This window comes from Sapajus apella, unplaced genomic scaffold, assembly GCF_009761245.1.
Source record: "Sapajus apella isolate SASKATOON/1434 unplaced genomic scaffold, GSC_monkey_1.0 scaffold38, whole genome shotgun sequence".
Lineage (NCBI taxonomy): Eukaryota > Metazoa > Chordata > Mammalia > Primates > Cebidae > Sapajus > Sapajus apella.
The window spans coordinates 8,554,817-8,575,177 of NW_022436978.1; the positions used below are offsets into that span (position 1 = coordinate 8,554,817).

General features: G+C 37.3%; 2 protein-coding genes across 8 annotated transcripts in view; one reads left to right on the forward strand and one right to left on the reverse strand.

Moving 5' to 3' along the window:
* The window catches only part of ATP13A5 (ATPase 13A5), a 124,316-nt gene extending 108,674 nt beyond the window's left edge, over nt 1-15,642 (forward strand). Inside the window, exons 28-32 of one of the 2 annotated variants that reach the window (XM_032298225.1) lie at nt 990-1,164; nt 6,321-6,523; nt 11,068-11,156; nt 13,597-13,677; nt 15,132-15,642. In XM_032298225.1, coding sequence (XP_032154116.1) covers nt 990-1,164; nt 6,321-6,523; nt 11,068-11,156; nt 13,597-13,677; nt 15,132-15,392 — 809 coding nt within the window. In that variant the 3' untranslated portion in view covers nt 15,393-15,642. The remainder of the gene's footprint in view (nt 1-989; nt 1,165-6,320; nt 6,524-11,067; nt 11,157-13,596; nt 13,678-15,131) is intronic. The other variant, XM_032298226.1, reaches the window with a different exon arrangement.
* A 3,933-nt stretch (nt 15,643-19,575) lies between these two features.
* The window catches only part of PLAAT1 (phospholipase A and acyltransferase 1), a 28,253-nt gene continuing 27,467 nt past the window's right edge, over nt 19,576-20,361 (reverse strand). For all 6 annotated transcript variants that reach the window (XM_032298237.1, XM_032298240.1, XM_032298238.1 and 3 more), the window contains exon 4: nt 19,576-19,821. In XM_032298237.1, the coding sequence (XP_032154128.1) occupies nt 19,720-19,821 (102 nt within the window). In that variant the 3' untranslated portion in view covers nt 19,576-19,719. The remainder of the gene's footprint in view (nt 19,822-20,361) is intronic.

Here is a 20,361-nt window from a genome sequence, read left to right on the forward strand (position 1 = left end):
GGCAACATACAGAGACAAAATATAACGCATTACAGAGAAAATCTAAAAGAAAAATAAGATGAAGTTAGGAGGGATGTTGATTGGGCAATGCATGCCTGGAAGTCCAATTTGACTCCATTTTGTATAGTGGCATCTTTAAGGGAGCTTGTTTTGCTACATCTCTAGCCTCTTCAATGAGAACTCCTCAAACTAGATCAAGAAAATAGAGGGGGGTTCTTTAATATAATTCTCAAAACATCTAAAAGCAGAAACTTGAAAGCACCTGGGTCTGAGGAGGCCTAGAACACTAAAGGTAAAAAGGAGGTCACGTTTTTTATTTCCAGGTGGCCACCTTGTCTCTCTTCTTCTTTCCAATCTTACTGTTTTCATTTGCCTTCCATTTATTCACCTCACAGCTGACCTCGTAGGATTACACTAGGACTGAAGCTTTGCAGTCTTTATGCTTGTCCTCTCATAGCTAATGAGCTCAGCCTCTCATTGCATCTATCATAGTGCCTGGCACATTGACATGCTCAGAGAAAGTTGGCTGAATACATAACAGAGTATTTTTTAATGATCCCACATATGAAGATGAATCTAGCTATATTCCTCCCTGTTCTCCTCATTCTAACGCTCCACTTTCCTGTCGTCACTGACACGTAATACTAGTACTGCTTATCTCATGTGGAAGGCCATTTCCGTCTTTTACACACAATTTCTGGTCAGTCTGGTTATGGAGAAAATATTTGCACCATGTGATATGGTAAATATATTGATTACATAACTTTCTAACCCACCATTTTTTACTTCTGAAGTTGAAGACAGAGCGTGGAAAAGACAAAGACTGGCAGAACTGGATGTGCCACCAGGCAATGTGTTTGCCTAGGTGTAAATCTTCCGTTCATGTCTGCTTACTCTGAATCCCAATGCCAGACTCAAGATAATATGCGTCTCAACCTTCTATTCTCAATGATAAAATTGTAATGGGAAAAAATGCATTTGTCTTTCAGTGAGTTCAACCCATGCCTACCCAAAGCTGGCTCCATATAGACCAGCAGGACAGCTCCTTTCTCCCCCTTTACTGCTGTCAGTATTTTTGAATTCCTGTTTCTCCTGCATTGTGCAGATCTGTGCATTTCTCTATGTGAAGCAGCAGCCTTGGTATTGTGAGGTCTACCAATACAGGTAAGTTCATTTTCTTAGTGCTCCTTTCAAAAGGCAATTTAATGACTATCCAATGATATTGCATAACTTGGCTTGAACATATATCCTAAAACTTTTAATTAATAAAATTGTGTCTCCACGCTGCAAAACTCAAATGATAGGACAGAACACAGTCAATCCATGGACTACTCGGGGGATGGAGTGGGTGGGAAGAGATCTGTCACATTGGTTGTTAATTTATAGCTCTAACAACTGGTTGACTGAATGAATATATGACTTCCCTGGTAGTTTGTATATTTTATAGACCAGGGGTTGGCAAACATTTCTTGCAGAGGACCAGATAGGAAATAGGCTTTCTGGACTACATGGCCTCTGTTGCAGCTAGTCAACTCCGCTGTTGCAGCACAAAAGCAGCCACAGGGCTGTGCACAGTGGCTCATGCCTGTAATCCCAGCACTTTCAGAGGCTGAGGTGGGCGGATCACAAGGTCAAGAGTTCAAGACCAGCCTGGCCAATATGGTGAAACCCCGTCTCTACTAAAAATACAAAAAGTAGCCAGGCATCGTGATGTGCACTTTTGGTCCCGCTGAGACTGAAGAACTGCTTGAACCTGGAAGGCAGAGGTTGCAGCGAACCAAGATGCGCCACTGACTCCAGCCTGGGTGACAGAGTGAGATTCCATCTTAAAAAAAAAGCATCCACAGACAATAGGTAAACAAGTGGGTGTGGTTGCCTAATAAAACATTATCTACAAAATCAGGTGATGAATCAGATTTGGCCTGTGGGCTGTAGTTTGCAGGCCCCTGATATAGACATACAAGAGAGATTTGCTTATTTTTTTTTCAAATGAATGTTAAAATTAAAATGTTAATTGATGGTATCATTGTTCTGATCGAATTGAAACATTAGATTCAAGACAAGTCTCTTTACCTCTCTGGGCTTTAATGTTTTGAGGTAGGCTATAGTGCCGATGGTTCAAGCTTTATTTTGCTGACAAAGCCTTTCTGTCGGTAAAAGGCAGGAAAAGAGCTGCTCTCTTCGAAATAGGATGTGCGCAAACTGCCCCTCACTCCACAGAGTGCCAGCTATCAGTAAAACACAGACTGAAAACTAGCAAATGAGGAGATTGTCATTTAGATTAAAAAATTCAGCAATTCAAGTGTAACTAGGAATATAGAATCTCATTATGTTTCAAAACTAAATTTTTTCCAAAACTGGAGTGCATATACTCAGAGAACTCAAGTTTTGACTGAACCCAGAAGGCAATATGTTGTAGCCAAAGGAGGATGGATGGGAAATCAGGAATTCTAAGAATTCCTGACTCTGTCACTAGATGTGCCATACTCGCCTTCAACCTTATTACCTGTAATGTAAGTATATCGGGCTAGATACTCTTTGGTTTTAAACTCTGTAATTCAGGCCATCTAGTCTGTTCCTTTGTGTAAAACTGCCTTGTGACTACAGAACAGCTACTATAGGCCTACCTCAGAGATACTGTGGGTTTGGCTCCAGACCACCACAATAAAGTGAATACCGAAATAAAGCAAGTCACATGAAGTTTTGGTTTCCCAGTCCACATAAAATTATGTTGACACTATACTGTAGTCTATCAGGCGTGCAATAGCATTATGTCTAAAAAAGGACATGCCTTAATTTTAAAATAATTTATTGCTAAAAAATGCTAATGATCATCTGAGCCATCAGCAAGTCATAATCTTTTTGCTGGTGAAGAGTCTTACTTCAAGCTGGGTGACTGATGATTGACTGAGGTATTAGTTGTTGAGGGTTGAGGTAGCTGTGACAATTTCTTAAAATACGACAACAATGAAGTTTGCCTCATTGACTGATTTCCTTTCATGAGATATTTCTCTGTAGCAAGTGATGCTGTTTAATAGCATTTTATCCCATCTCAGTGCTTGCAAAATTGGAGTCAGTTCTTGCAAACTCTGCTGATGGTTTGTCTACTAAGTTTATATAATATCCTATATCCTTTGCTTGCATTTCAACAATGTTCACATCTTCACCAGGAGCAGATTCCATCTCAAGAAACCACTTTCTTTGGTCATCCGTATGAAACAACACTTCATCCATTCAAATTTTATCATGAGATTGTAGCAATTCAATCACATCTTCAGGCTCCACTTCTAATTCTAGTTCTCTTGCTATTTCCACCATATCTACAGTTATATCCTCCACCAAAGTTTTGAACCCCAAACAGTCATCCATGAGGGTTGAATCAACTTCTTTCAAACTTCTGTTAATGTTGATATTTTTACCTTCTCCCATGAATCATGAATGTTTTTAATGGCATCTAGATGGTGAATTCTTTCCAGAAGGTTTTTAATTTGCTTTGCCCATATCCAATAAAGGAATCATTCTCTATTTCAGCTATAGTCTTACAAAGTGTATTTCTTTAAAAATAAGACTTGAAATTTGAAATTACTCATTGATCCACAGGCTACAGAATAGATGCATATTAGCAGGCATGAAAATATAAATTTCCTTATACATCTCCATCAATGCTCTTGGAGGCTGACCAGGTGCACTGTCAATAAACAGTAATATTTTAAAAGGAATCTTTTTTTTTTTCTGGGTAGTAGTTCTAAACAGTGGGTTTAAAATATTCAGTAAACCATGCTGTAAACAGATGTGCTGTCATCCAGGCTTTGTTATTCCATTTTAGAACATCAGGCAAAGTACAGTTAGCATAATCCTCAAAGGCCCTAGGATTTTCAGAATAGCAAATGACCATTGGCTTCAACTTAAAGTCACCAGCTGCATTAGCCCCTAATAAGAGAGAGAGCCTCTCCTTTGGAGTCTTGAAGCCAGTTATTGACTTCTCTCTAGTTATTAAAGTCCTGTAAGACATCTTTCAATAGAAGGCTGTTTCATTTCCACTGAAAGCTATTTATATAGTCACCTTCATTAATTGTCTTAGTTAAATCAACTGGTTAACTTGCTGCAACTCCTACATCAAGAATTGCTGTTTCATCTTGAACTTTTACATATGGAGACACCTTCTTTGTCTGTCTTATGAGCCAATATCTTGCCAGTTTCAAACTTTTCATCTGTAGCTTCCTCACCTTTCTCCGCCTTCAAATAATTGAAGGGAGTTAGGGACTTGCTCTGGATTAAGTTTTAGCTTAAAGGAATGTTGTAGCTGGTTTGCTCCACTATCCAGACCACTGAAACTTTCTTCATATCAGCAATGAGACCATGTTACTTCCTTATCATTCATGTATTCACTGGAATGACACTTTTAATTTCCTTCAAGAACTCTTACTTTGCATTCACAGCTTGGCTAACTGTTTAGTGCAAGAGATCTAGCTTTTGGCCTGTCTTGGCTTTTGACATGCCTTCCTCACTAAGCTTAACCATTTCTAGTTCTTTATTTAAAGACAGAGACATGAGGCTCCTCCTTTCAGTTGAACACTTAGAGGCCACTGCGGGGTTATGAATTGAACAGATTTCAATATGATTTTCTCTCAAGAAACAGGGAGGCCCAGGATAGGAAGAGAGATACGGAAACAGCCAGCCGGTGAAGCAGTCAGACACACACAATATTTATTTATTAAATTTGCATTCTTAAGGCATGGTTCATGGCATCTTGGCATCTCAAAAACAATTATAAGAGAAACACCAAAGATCACTGATCAGAGTAAGAGGGGTAGTAACTATCACAAAAAGTTTAAAATATTGCAAGAATTACCAAAATGTGACACAGAGTCAGAGTTAACACATACTATTAAAAAATGATGCCAATAGACTTGCTAGATGCAAGGTTGCCATAAACCTTCAATTTGTAAAAAACACAATATCTGGGAAGCACAATAAAGTGAAACACAATAAAACAAGGTATGTCTGTACGTGCAACACACATTTCTAGACCACAGGGGGCCCAGGATAATAAGCATTAAGTCTTGCATTTGAGTTTACAGTTAGAAAATGAATCTTATTTATAAATAGTTGTCATAGCCGTTTAAAAATTTCAAGCTGAACAAGAATGCTGGTGGAAACTAATTTATAGGTGTGATTATTGAAAAGAAAAGAACATTGCAAATAGATCAATCAGGACCAGGAAAGCCCATATCTTGAACAGATATTTTTTTGAGTAAATGTGATGCGACCTCACTGTGCTAGGTGCCAAAAATTTATTGTAAATTTGAGTAAAACCAAAAAACAAAACCACAAGAAAAATCCCATATTCTAGGAACTCACATCCCAAAGATGTAAAATAAAATTATGTAAATAAAGAAATGCAAAACAGTGAGCTTGCAAAAGTAATTGTTTTGCAATTCTTTATTTACATGTGCTGTTGCCTTGAACTGAGATAACATTTTAAAAATGCTGTTACTTTTGTGGGCACTAGTTACACTTGCCAGCAAAAGTAAAGGCACTTTAGATGCAGAGATGTTTGAAGGATGGATGTTACATCTCATTAAAGGCAATAGTACATCCAATCCAACAGGTATGCAAATTGTGATATGTGGGGAACAGGTAATAATCCTATGTTTGGAGTGTATAAAGTTTGAGAGAGGTGACAAAGGTTAGGCTGAAAAGGTAGATTGAGACAAGGATGCAAAGATCTCATAGGCCAGTTGGAGAAGTTTGAGCTTAATTTATCAGCAAAATAGAGTCGTAGACCCCTTATAAGCAGGAGATTGTCATTGTCATGTTCAGATTTTTAGGAAGATCCTTTAGCTATGTGAGGGAAGAAAATTGGAGTGGGAGACTCAAGCTCAAAAGCCAAGTTAGGAGTCTTGCTTAGTCCACGAAAGAGAGAACAACACACACACACACACACACACACACACACACACACACACACACTCTCTCTCTCTCTCTCTCTCTCTCTCTCTCTCTCTCACACTCACACTCTTAATTGACTTGGTATATTTACTCTTTGAATTGAGAGGAATTCATAAAAATTGTCATTCAGGCCCTTTCAAGGTAGATCACTTGTTCTAAATGAAGTGCTGGACAAAGAACAATCTTGACTTCCTGTGAATTTTATTACTGCTTTGTCATAGCAAGAGGTGAACAAAATAGGTCTTGGTAGTTACTGGCTGACATAGTTTGAAAGCTAAAATCCCATGGTAGTGATTAAACTAGTTTTTTTCACCTAATGGATAAAAATTGAAAAAGATGTTTCATAAACACTGGTGATTCTTTTGTAGTGAGTGTTTTCTGGCCAACCAAAGTAATTTTTCAACAAATGTGAGTTTGGAAAGAAACTGGACTGGAAATGCAACTCTGATTCCTGGCTCAATTTTAAGTTTTGAGAGTACCACACTGTGGCCGATCACCACCATCAACTGTATCACAGTAGCATTTATCTTTTCTAAGGGAAAGCCATTTCGAAAACCCATCTATACAAACTGTAAGTATAAAAGTTTGATTTTTCTTTCTGAATATCTTCCCATTCCTTTTCTCACCCTAGAGTTGCCCCTCACTGGTGAAATGATGGGCTGAGAAAGAAACAATTGCACGACTCTGAAATTGTTGAATGCAGTTGTCATAGTTGTTGGAGCCCATGGGAGAAATCTGCTCATTTGCAGATAAGCACAGACATTATTTAACTGTCACATGAGTCTTGTCCTATTGTGAGTCATCAAGAATCATTTTATACACATACATGTATGTGAAGATATTTTATAAAAGGCTGTCTAACCAATTCAAATGCAAATTGACTTCCTTAGCCTTATAACATTTGGCAAGTTACTCTAACCATTCTATAACCTTATTTCCTCATCTGCAGAATGGGAGGGAGTATCCTTAATTTGTTAAATCCTGAGAGAAGAACAAAGCATTTTATGGAATGGGCCCGGCACAATTTATGTAAAGGGTCTGGCACTTATAAAAGGGACTCAAAAATTCTTATTTACTTCTCCAGTATATTAATTTAAGTAGTGTTTAAAAAAAAAAACACACATACACACAACTCTTCAAAGCTGCAATTAAGATCCGCAGGCTAAGGCTGGGAGTGGTGGATCACTCCTGTAATCCCAGAACTTTGGGAGGCTGAGGTGGGAGGATCACTTGAGCTCAAGAGTTTGAGACCCTATCTCTTAAAAAACTTTTACAAATTAGCTGGGGATGGTGGCTCTTACCTGTAGTCCCAGCTACTTGGGGAGGTTGAGGTGAGAGGATTGCTTGAGCCTGGGAGGTTGAAGCTGCAGTGAGCCAGGATCACACCACTACACTCCAGCCTGGGCGACAGAGCAAGACCCTGCCTCAAAAAAAAAAAAAAAAAAATCCTCAAGCCAAAGAAGCCAGAGAATATGCCCCATCATTACTGACCAGACTGGGACACTCTTTAGGAGCGAAGTGAAATACTACCAATAATTATGCCAGGCTTAAACAGAGAATGTCAAGGCAAACTAGATACATGATACCTATCCAGATATTGCATGACAAAGATGGTCACCCTGTGTATCATACAATTGGCTTCAGTATTATAAATAATGCTATAAAACTATACTTGTGTAAATGACTTAGCCTCCTATTTCGTTAGGGTAACAAAATTCACTTAACTGGTGGAATAATGTGAAAATGTCAAAGCCTTGAAGACACAATTTAAAGTTGCCTTCTAGAAAATTTGTCCTGATTTTTACTCCTATCAGTTGTTTTTGAGAGGGTATGCTTCTTAATAGTATATCCAACATGAAATACTAGTTAAAAAAAAAACAAAATCTGTGCTGATCTGATAAGGTTTTTAGAAATTAGTGTCTCATTTGGTTTTAATTTGCATTTCTTTGATCACCAGTGAGGAGGAACATATTTCCATGTTGTTAGCAATTTCTTCTTCTGTGAATTGCGTGTTTACATTTTTAAACTTATTTTTTTCTGTTGGATTGCTGTTATGTTTCTCATTTATTTGTATAAGCTATTTATTTTTCATGATTTTTTCCATTGTCTTGATGCACAGAAAATTTTTTCTAATTATAAAGGGGGATAGATTATCATGTTTAGTTTTAAAGTTTCTTTTGATGCTTTTAAAATCTAATGTTAATTTTGGTGTAAAGTTTGAGGTAGGGATTAAAACAAGTTTCTCCAACTAGCCAACCAGTTTTTCCAGAAGCTTTTGTTGACTATAGAGTTTTTAATATTCATTTAATTACTTTTCCACTGAATATACCACCTTTATCATAACTATCTTCATATATATTTATGAGCTTTTATGTACATAATTTATATTATGTATTGTTTGTATGTATATGTATATATAGTTTTCAGACTATCTTTTCTGTTTTTAACATGTTAGTCTATTTTTGATTTACCACTATACTTTAAAACTTACAGTTTTATCATAAGTTTTATTTAACAAGTGTAACACAAGTAAGATCAGTGTGTCCTCATTATTCATTTTTAAAAATGTGTTTCTTTCTTTCTCGTTCATTCTTCAAGATAAACTCTAGAATAAATTGCCAGACTTTTACAAAGTTCCCTTTGGGATTTTGATACTTTGGGAAGAATTTACATGTGTATATAATTTAATCTTCCCATTTAGGAATGCGTCATGTCTCCCCATTTATTCTTGCTTTTTTTTAATGCTGCTTAGTAAATATTTGTTGTTTTCTCCATTACAAATCCTGCCTGCACATTTATTTAAAAAACTAATCCTTTGTATTTTATATTTTTCCTTACATTGTGAATGACTTTCCCATTATATTTTCTGTTTATCACTAATACACAGGAAATGTATAGTGTTATACATTAATATTTTTAAAATTATAAATGTATTTTACAAGCAGGATATATTTGTTGGCTAGTACTTTAATTTTAATAGTAACTGCAAAGTCCTTTTACATGAATTGAATGAATTAGAGGTAGATTAGTTACCTCATAGTGACTTAAAGCTTCTGGGTAAACTCAAACCCCTATACCAAACATAACTTGATAATTTTAAATGTAAAATATTTCACATTTTAGCATACAGATATGCTAACAAATGTAATATGATAACAAACATATACTCTCAGGTTATAAGTCAAAAGCCTTTGGAACTACTATTAAAATATATGAGCAACTTTATTTAGATATAACAGAAAAATCTTTGCTGTTTTTAACAGCCTTTGACAGAAGCTCAACTTTATAATGACAAGATATGGAAAAAGTAGAGGCTTAACTTTTCTGAAAACAAGTGTGAACATTTACTAACCTTATCTGAAAATAAGGTATAATGGCTTACACAGGACTTGCTTTCCTAAAGCACCTGCATTAACAGAGCCCTAGACTTTCACGTTTTCTCAGCAGCAGCAGCTAACCAAGAGCCAACATTCAACTCTTCATTACATCTTTTCAATAGAAGCTGAATTTAAAAAGATGGCCTTATAATTTTCTCTCTACATTGCTCACTTGTGCACAGGAGAGGCCTGCATTTTAGACCATTAGACACTAATGTGCACACCACGCAGCCCTAGTTGCTAGTGAAGTCCAGGCCTTCATCAGAACAGACCTTTCAGGGATCTTCTTCTTCCCAGCTTCTGGGTCCCTGGGACTCCAAATCCATGAAGTAAATGAAAAATCCACATAGCCATTTCCTGGGATTTTATCACCAGGCCATTTAGATTGCCTTATTTGGAGAGATGTAATTCCCACTTTTCTTCTCTCTGCCTCATACCCTTCCCAAGCACTTCTGAGAGGTGCTGCATTTATTTATATACATAAAGTGGGGCATGAATAAATTGAGGGTGGGCGTGGGTGCTCAAGGATGAAAACAGAGCTCTGTTCACTTCAAAAATAGGGTCTGCTGTCAAGGGGCAGTTGCCTGAGATTTCTGGTTGGTATAGGCCTATAGAGAGTTGGGAGTGGGGAGGGTAGACCACCAACACTGAATAAACAAGGTAGAGAGAGTGTAAGAGAAAACCCAGTTTGTTCATGTATTTATAGCTTTATAGGATTATCAGAATCATTTGTATCATGGCGACACTGATTAAATGCTATTGTTTGGGCCTGAAGGTGATAATTCTATTTAAAAATATCATTTCTAAGGTACCATCTCTAAAGTTCTCTGCTAAATGCTCTGACAGAGGAGTGGGTGAGGTTGAGAATAAGACCAGCGATATTGGCACAGTGCATTCTGGGAAGTTTAGTTCCCAAAATTAAAACAGTTTGGGCAGGTTGGAAAGAAGGAATGCAACAACAGATGTACATGCTAATTTCTCATTTACTTTTTCAAAACCGAATTCCTGAGAACCAGAGACAAAGCCACTTTCAAATGGTCACAGTTTAGTTGATACATGACTTATGATCATGCAAAGCAAAGTATGATAAATGCTATAGTAAATAAGGTTTTGTAAGGGAGTATGAGTCTTTGAAAAGGAAGTGGTATTTTAACTGGGTTATTTAAGAAAAGTTGGAGCATGCCAAGACAGAAAGAGTATTATGTACACTGGGCATTTTTTTAAAAAAAAGACACAGGAGCTGGAAAGTGTTGGGCCTCCATGGAAGCTGGAGGTTTTATGGTCTACCTTTCCTATTGCTTCTAAGGACAAGTGGTCAGAGATCAGGTTAGAAACACTGATTGGGACCAGATTGTGGAAGGCCTTGAATGTCATACAGGACCCGTGAACTTTAGGCAACGAGGAAGAATTAGATGGTGCCAAAAGGACTGACTGTTTATCCCATGCAGGCACAACTCACTAGACATGCAGTGATAGTACACCAGGGAAGCTCCTTTGTGGAGGTTACTGTGAAACATTTGATTAACAGTCTTCTACATCTGACTTTCAAGGGAAGATTCTAAGATATTACCTTCATTTTATAAGCATTAGAGCATGTTTCAAAACATACGAGGATATATCAAAACATCTGAAGATATATCTGGTATTTGCCCAACAAAGATAATTGATTCTGCAACGTGTGCCAAATTATATGAAACATTCTTTTAACATCTAAAAATAATGTTTGGTATTTCCTCAGATATATTTTCATTTCTGCTGCTAGCTGCCTTGGGCCTCACAATTTTCATTCTGTTTTCTGACTTTCAAGTTATATACCATGGAATGGAGGTAAGTGGCATTCATTCGCACATCTGGCATGACTCATGTACATGGACCATATAGCCATTGTAATTCACAAGTCAATTATTACCATATTCTCTTTAACCACCAAATACTGTGACGCTATTTCTATATACTAGAAGGGCAAATAACATATATGTATTTCACATATACTGTCTTCTAATGTTTTTCATATTATTAGTATTATTGGGTACATTTATCCTGTACATACCTGAAATAGTATAAATACTTTATCATGCCATGTTATACTAATACAATAAAATTAATGCAATAATACAATAATTCTCCAAGTTCAATTTTCAAAAAGATAAACCATATGGTAGAATTCCTTTATAATGTAGTTACAAAGGGAAAGAAAAAGTAGACCTATAAGACAGTTATGTTTTGTCAGACATTGACTATATGAAGTTTTATATCAATGGATAACATTTGATCCAGGATGCCCTGGGTTAAAAGCTAATTCATTAAGAGGTTATTGAACTAATTCTTGAACCCAGTATTGTGAGAGAAATAAAAGAAAGAGAAGAGTTGGCTCCTGACCTCCAAGTCATAGATTTGTTGTGAAGATGAGACATACTTGAGTGCTATCTGAGGCTATCCATACTTGAAGAAGATAGGCTAGATTTTGCTAGGTAGGAGGTAGGGATATTCCCAGCAAGGACAGCCTAAGAAGCAGAGACTACTGAAAGAGCTTCTTTTCTCTTAGAAATGCAAATGAATGTAGGGTGGCAGAGATAGAAATCAAAAGCAAGGCTTCCCCAAGCCCTAGAAGACTGGCTAAAACTGAGGCCATGGGCTGCGGAGTATGAACAAAAATGAATAATAAAGGAACGCATGGCTGGATGAAGTCAGCTAAAGAAGTTTAGACTTTATGCCAAGTGCAACAGGGAGTGAATGAAGCTATCCGAGCAGGCTTCTCAGCAGGGCACTGAGAAGACAGATTAATTAGATGATGGCAGGAAGACTACATGTGAGAGATGAGAAGAGCAATTAGGAGATGAAAACCCAAGTCATCATTTATTTCTCAAACATGAAGCTCAAGAGTTTGATAGCAGAGTTACAAAGATAAATAAGGTGCGGTCAGTGCTCTCAGGTAGTTTAGAAGTTAGGAGAGAAGACCATTGCATACATAAATAATTCCAGGATCAGGCACGGTGGCTCATGCCTGTGATCCCGGCACTCTAGGAGGCCAAGGTGGGTGGATCACTTGAGGTCAGGAGTTGGAGACCAGCCCGACCAACATGGTGAAACCCTGTCTCTACTAAAAATATAAAAATTAGCTAGGCATGGTGGCGATGGCCTGTAATCCAAGCTACTTGGAGGCTAAGGCAGGAGAATGGCTTCAACCTGGGAGGCGGAGGCTGCCATGAGCTGAGATCATGCCACTGCACTCCAGCCTGGGGGACAGAGCGAGATTCCATGTCAAAATTAAATAAATAAACAAATAATTCAAAATCTAGGCCCTTCCAGGTCAAGGGATGAAGAACAGTTCTCCTGGATCAGAGTGGTGGCAGCTGTGAGAAAAAGAGCCAGGTTCTCTGCTAGAATATGACCCAGGTTTTCCAAACAACCCTTTAATCCAAACAACCCTTTACAGTTTGTGGTATTCACAACTTGATAAAAATTCTCTCCACTTGGGGAAAAAAATGACAAAGTATGATTTTGAAATGACCCATATCAGGATAGGGGTGAGAATTAAGGATGAGCATTTAGATGCTGTGGAGGTTCTGTGGTTTTTGTTTTCAAGGGAGTTCAGTCCCACACATACTCAGCCATAAATATTCTACTCTTGGATGGGGTCTCAGAAAAAAAAGGCTATGTAACTAGCTTTTTGCTATGGATGCAGCCATGGGAAGTTGTGGCTCTCACACTTCAAGTAAGTCTATTTAATGATCAATGTGTACCCTTAAATTTTAAAAACTGGTGGACTTGGACGGTTCATTCAACTTTCATTTAGCCATCAGATATACGGCCAGAAACAACCTGCATCTAGTCTCAATCAAAACATACTTACATTTCTCTGTCCTCCATAAAGAGTAAAATCCAGGTAGGATTTGCTTTGGGAGAATTAGAATTACTAATATTATCTGATGAATGATTTAATCTTAGCCTTCTTCTCTCTGTCTGAAAAGATGAAAATGAAGAGAGACACACAGCCTCCAAAATGTCCTGTCTCATATTTGTGACTCAGGGCACATTTCTTAATAGACACTGTTAGGTTGTCAAGGGTAGTCCATTCTTTTTTGAATTCTGGCCCTGCCATTTTCTTATCCGCTTTGGGTCCTTCAGTTGTATTATCTGTAAAGGGACAAAGTAATGCCCACATCTAAGCTCAGAGAATTATTATGACAATATAAACTAAATAATATGGTCTTTTTACAAAGTGTAAAGTATGTAAAATATAATAATGGTATTTTTTTTTCAACAGTTCATCCCAACCATAACATCATGGAGGGTTTTAATTTTGATGGTAGCCTTCACCCAATTCTGTGTGGCTTTCTTTGTCGAGGTAAAGTAATCTCTACATTTTTTCTAGGAAGACAAACAAATTAAGAATGCCATTTTCAATAGGTGCTTATTTTCTATAGCAACCACTTTGATCCCTCAAAATGACGGTTATTAAGGGTTTATAAAAATGGTACATATTCTTTGTGAGGAAAATTTTTTGGAGAATGATTTAGAATTATTTGAAATCTGCATAGAAATTCTCTTGATATTTTCTGCATAGAAAGCAAAACATGAATTAACTCTAATTTTGCTTCCGTGAATGCACTGCATTGCACTTTTCTAATATTCTCAACAATCTAGTAAAGACTATACCAGGTGACCTTCCAACCCTAAAACTCAATGAGAATTTTTAGAGTGAAGAACTACCTTGTGGAGGGTTTCCCTAAGAAAGAGGAGAAGCCATCGCTCATTCCAGTCAATTCCTATTCTTGAAGGTCTTTCCTTTACAGTATTTCTTTTCTACTCAGTGTCACTAAATGACTTCATCCATTTAGTAAGAGGCTCAAGTGCTATCTTTGTAAAGGAGAGTTCTTTTTTTAACTCATGCTTTAAGACTTTTTGGAAAAAGGATCAACCAAATTTTAAATACATATATATCTCATTGTATACAATATGTGTAAAATGTCTCCTACTCTTTAACTCAGGGATTCCATTTTTGAAACTATATGTTTTAATAACCCAAAAGAAGAGAAAAATACTACAAGTATGAAGGCACTTATCATAATAGTATCTACAGTGGCAAAATATTACACTCAAGTGATGTTGGGATGCTCTTTGTTTAAACAGCTATACAGCAATTTGAGGAAATGCTAAATAGTCACTAAAATGATTATTAATCATATTGTACCTATGTTCTTATCATAATAAAATAACATTTTTAAAAAGCTACAGCTACATGAAAATTGTTTACGACAGAAAGTTTAGTATAAATAAAAGTGGGATGCAAAATTTGACCAATTTCATTACTATAAATTGATAAAAATTGTGTAGACATGTGAACAAAAGAAAGTTCTCAAAAATGAAAACCAATAACCATTTGATTTCTAGAGCTCAACCATGTATTCAATAAACATTTATTTGGCACCTTCTACATGGCAGGCAGCAGGTAGCAGGGCTAATGGTTAACTTTTCTTTTCTTCATTTTGAGCACATTATTATTATTGCCATTTCCATCTGAGGGTAAAATCAGTCTAAGAAAATCATTAGCCAGGACTTAACCAGGAAATGTGTGGAACAGAAATACTGGAAGCTTTTGGCAGATTTCTGTGAACACAAGCACGCTCTTGCTTCTTAAGGGAAGAATTCCGGGACTTGGGAAAGGAGAGGTAGACGCAGCAACAATGGGTGCATCTCAGAGGAAGGTCTGGGGAAAGGACGCAGGCTGCAGTGGCCAGCGGCCTGGCTACAGGGGGACCTGCACAATGAATTGATTGTTTTTCCCACCTGATTTTTCAGGATGCCATCCTTCAAAATCGTGAGCTCTGGCTGTTGATCAAAAAAAAATTTGGATTTTACTCTAAAAGTCAATATAGGACCTGGCAAAAAAAGCTGGCAGAAGATTCAACCTGGCCTCCCACCAACAGGACAGATTATTCAGGTGATGGCAAAAATGGATTCTACATCAACAGAGGCTATGAAAGCCATGAAAAGATTCCAGAAAGAAAACTCAAATTGGGAGGCCAACCCACAGAACGGCATTTTTGGACCAGGCTGTAATCAGAAATGTTGTCATACATGCCCAACAGCATTGCCTTCTTTCCCCAAAATTAACGCATTGTGGAGAAGTGATGATAGTCTCCCCTTATCTTTCCTCTCTCCATTCAAGGACTCAAAACATATTTTCACTGCATTAAACCTTGCAGCAAAGGACCATAGATAGGCTTATTCTGCCTGTATCCTTTATCAGTGAGAGAAATTCATTTCCAGCAATATCATTTCCAATAAACTGTATTCATTTTGCATAGCATTATTTTATTTAAAATGAACAGCTTTCATGGTACTGTAGTCAAATTAGTAGTATGAACATCAATGGAAAGAAGAAAAATTGAGACAACATTTGGCCTTTGAAAGTTTTACTAATACATTGTCACAGTTTACTTAAATCTTTATTTGTGAAGAATATTTACATATATATCTTTTTTTCCCAAGGTTACAGTTCCTCTTTTTGTTTTTCTTGTATGCTTCTCATAGAGAAACAAGAACTAACATTTACTTCAGAAATGCAATCCTTTCGGAAATTCAGCCCTAACTATAGTAAGCCAGAATTGTGTGGAAGTGGTAGAATGAAGGAGGTGTTTGTTAATTCCATATAATCTTGGCATGGGCACCGTTAATATATAAGCAAACTCCACCAAAGTTTGGCATCTCTCAAGGTGTAGCATTTTGGGGCCAGTGAACAGGAAAGTTTAGAGTAGATCACAAAGGTAATGAAATAAACTGTAAAAACATACTTTTACTTAAAGAAGCATGGCAACATTGTTTACTGTTACTGACACATGAAAACCTCAAGCTTTCTTTTTTTTTTGAAGTGGAGTCTCTCTCTGTCGCCCAGACTGGAGTGCAGTGGCGCAATCTTGGCTCACTGCACCCTCCACTTCCCGGGTTCAAGAGATTCTCCTGCCTCAGCCTCCCAAGTAGCTGGGATCACAGGCATCTGCCACCATGCCTGGCTAATTTTTGTAGTTTTTGTACAGATGGGGTTTCACAATGTTTGCCAGGCTGGCTTCAAACTGCTGACCTCAAGTGATCTGCCCACCTCGGCCTCCCAAAGTGCTGGGATTACAGCTGCTGCACCCGGCTTCAAGCTCTAACTTTAAAAGTTGTCCAGAACTCAACATTACTCATCTTAATAACAATGTTAGAAAAGGGACTCATAATATTTGTAATCGCAGTATGACAATTCCCAGGCTACTAAATAACCTTATGTTCTAGTTCATCTTGTAATGATCTAAGTCATCTTATTAGATGCACATTAAATACCACATGAAATGGTGCATCCTTTACAAATATATTCTGTAGACTATTATCTTTAATATAAATATCACCCTCACCATAAAATTGAGAGAAAAATTATTTCTAGTGAACATTTTAAATTACCTATTAGGATTTCCTTACAACAATAAATCTAATTTTGCTATTTAACAGATCCAGATCATAGGCAATTCGTTAACCAGTCCCATTATATGAGTGCCAATTAAGTGCCTAATACCAGGATGTACAGATTCAATATATGATAGCCTTGAGCTTACAATTCTGAAATCTTTAGGAATGATGTCTTCAACATGAAATTTGCTACTGTAAATCATTAAAAATGTTACACAAACCAGCAGCATAAATGCAAATTCTTATTAAAACAATCCCTCTGTGTTTACATTTTGTTTGCTTTTTAACCTTTTCTTGTGATCACAGCTCTCTGGAGAGTAATAATTTCTAAAATGTGTATAATTTAGTGGCTACCAGTAACAAGACAAACATTTTAAAAAGAAGAGGTTTTTAGCTTATGATTATAAACTATACATCAACCTAAAAAAGATGGTAGTCCAAATTCCTTGAACTGACATCTGCATTTAGTAATGACTTTTAGAACGAAAAGATTTAATTGATACACTATATAATATTTACATAGCATAAAAAGATTTTTTAAAAAATAGATTCAATAATGGTATAGGCTTTTTCCCCCAGGTTTTCCTACAACCTGTAAGGTTTCTGGTGGATGATGATCTTTATTTCATAATTTTTATTCTTGGAATGTGATAAAGTTGAACTCCATTCCTGACTGCTAAAAATATGCTCAGAGAAAGGTTTAATAGCCTTGAGCAAAATCATTTCATAAAAGCACAATGAGGCGGGGCGTGGAGGCTGACTCCTGTAATCCCAGTACTTTGGGAGGCCGTGGTGGGCAGATCATGAGGTCAGGAGTTCAAGACCAGCCTGGCCAACATATTGAAACCCGTCTCTACTAAAAATAAAAATAAAAAATTAGCTGGGCATGGTGGTGGGTGCCTGTAATCCCAGCTGTTGAAGAGGCCAAGGCAAGGAGAATCACTTGAACCTGGGAGGTGGAGGTTGCAGTGAGCCAAGATCGGGCCACTGTACACCAGCCCTAGAGATAGTGTGAGACTCTGTCTTAGAAAAGCACGATGAGCATGATATCAAATAATCGCCTATAGAAAAAACAAGCTGGACAGTCTTAAGCTGGTCATCATCAAGAGAGTAATCATTTTTTATGGGAAACTGATGACTAACTTTGTGAGCTTACCTCTAAAGGGTGAAAACTACTGCACCCTCAAACACTACCAATGTGAACATGCCATGCATTTAATTTAAAAGTGCATTTGTGACATTATCTAGCACAGACAGTACTGTCTTCTGGAGTGGAGACATTCAGAGTTCTCTAGAAAGGCTGCACTTGAGGCTCTCAGGAGGTTCTTGATTTCAAATTTTGCTTCTTCTCCCACTGGTGGGTGTAGTAATTCTACCACACCTAATTCTCCTGCTTCGGGTTAAGATTTGCTCTACGTAGGCATCCTTTAGAAAACTAAGCGTACCTTGGGAAAGGTAACACATGCTACTGCCAATCTCATCTTAACTTGACAATACTAGAAAACCATTTTGGTTGTTGTTAACTATTACTTGGGAAGAGGCATAAAAGGAACAGATACTTGAATTTAGAGTAAAAATGAAAGCGTAATTTTAGACATTAGTTCCTGATAGGAGACACTCACACCTCCCCAGAAGACCAGTGGAAGAACAGAATGTTTTGGGGTTACTGGAGACAGAGTTGGTGCCATAAGAAAGGGAAGGAATTCAAGAAAAAGAAGGGAAGAGATACAGGGTCTCTGGGGCTCTGAGTGCAGCAGACAACTCCTTCTATTATCATTATTATTAACCCTGGAATTAGCTTGTTGAGTATTTCTGGCCCTGGGGTAAAATCTAAATCAATTTACTAGGAACAAGACTTTCACTGAGTCTTCTGTTTAGTTACATTAGCTACTGTATTCCTAGTTTTCCCATTGCACCAACCCCCTAATATTAACTTGAACATTTATTTAATGGCAACCTTTTGATGATAGCATAAGATGGATGTCATTGGCTGTTGGTGTGGTTTATGGGGTCATGTTACAATGTCTGATGTAATCCTAGGTTATAGAGAACTGCACTCCACCTTCCCCCATCTGCTGCCACCAAGGATTTCACTGGAACAGCACTAAAATGCAGCTTCTTTAATTCAGCACATAAAAAATGAGAGAATAAAATTATGACACTCCTTGACTTTTAGTAAAAGTCTTAAGAATATGGGATATTGTTTTCCAAATATGGCACTTTAAAAACAAAGTTAATGATCTCTTGTCAAGGTTAAAAGGTCAAATCCCTGAAATACTTCAAAATCCAAAGGGAATAATATGTAACACTGTAGAAATAACAGCCCACTCTTACTTGTCATGTCCTCCTGACAAGCAAGTAGATTCCACAGAAATCATGGCAACTGAAGCCCTGGAGCAGACAGCCTCTCCTCTTCCCATCCACCCACATCTACACAGGTGCAGGAAGATGAGGGTACATCCCCAAAAGGCTTGTAAATTAGAGTCCCTAGAACTGCCTAACCAAAATGCTGAATTTCCCAGCTCCTTTTCCAACAAGAAAAGAAATATGAATTTAGATGTCAACCCTAACAATTTGAGGTTCTTAAAATTTCTTTCAAAACCATATATAAATAGGGTTTCATCCCTTTGGCAAAATGGCCACCCTCAGGGAAAAGGAAAATAATATTTATGGTAGAAATAAAATGTGATGTGATTTTGTTAAGATCTTCTGCTGGCTCTCTCAAAAGGTTTCCTGTTCAAGCTGCCACAGCAAATCTATGCTAGCAGAGGAAAAGAAAATTTCACTGGTTCAATGATAAGATAATATCAGTAAGCAATTTATTAAAGAGCCTGCCATCCATTATAGGAATTTGGAACAATAATGATGCACTAAGTATTCATTCCAGGTTTTTTTTCCTCCTTCCAAATTCCTTCAATATCAATATTTCTCCAGTACATTGTTAATAGTATTTTTCCCTTTGTCGTTTTGGAAACAAGCCCAGGAATGAGAAGGCACCAACAGCAGCTGTCACAAACCCAACGGTACTTATTGCTCGGTTAGCCTATAAGGAAACAAGAAGCAAACAAAAAAACGCATCATATTCTAAAGACATCTCAGTGTCCTAAATGAAGCTTCAGCTTGTTTCCTAAACGGACGATCTGTTTCAATGTACAATGGATACGTTTAAAGTTCAATAAAAAATTAAAATTCTACATAAAGATGAAGAAATAAATTTATAATTTTTATGTCAGAGATGTAGATACATACACGTGGGTATATATTTCTCATATTTTTGAAGCACTCAGAGTTTACAAATTCATTATGAACACAGTTCCTATTAATCATAATAGTACACTGGTAAGAGTGGTTAATATACCATTCCTGTTTTGCAGAACTTGGGATATCATAAGTAGTTTGCCTGAGATCATACCACCAAGATGTTTAAAGATAGGGTGAGTCTTCTAAACCCCATGTTCTTCTCCTATGCAGCTCCTGTCCCTTAAATGAACACTTTGGGTTGGCTGGGTCTACACCAAGGTAAGTATCGTGCAAGAGTGTGTGTGTGTGTGTGTGTGTGTGTGTGTGTGTGTGTGTGTGTGTG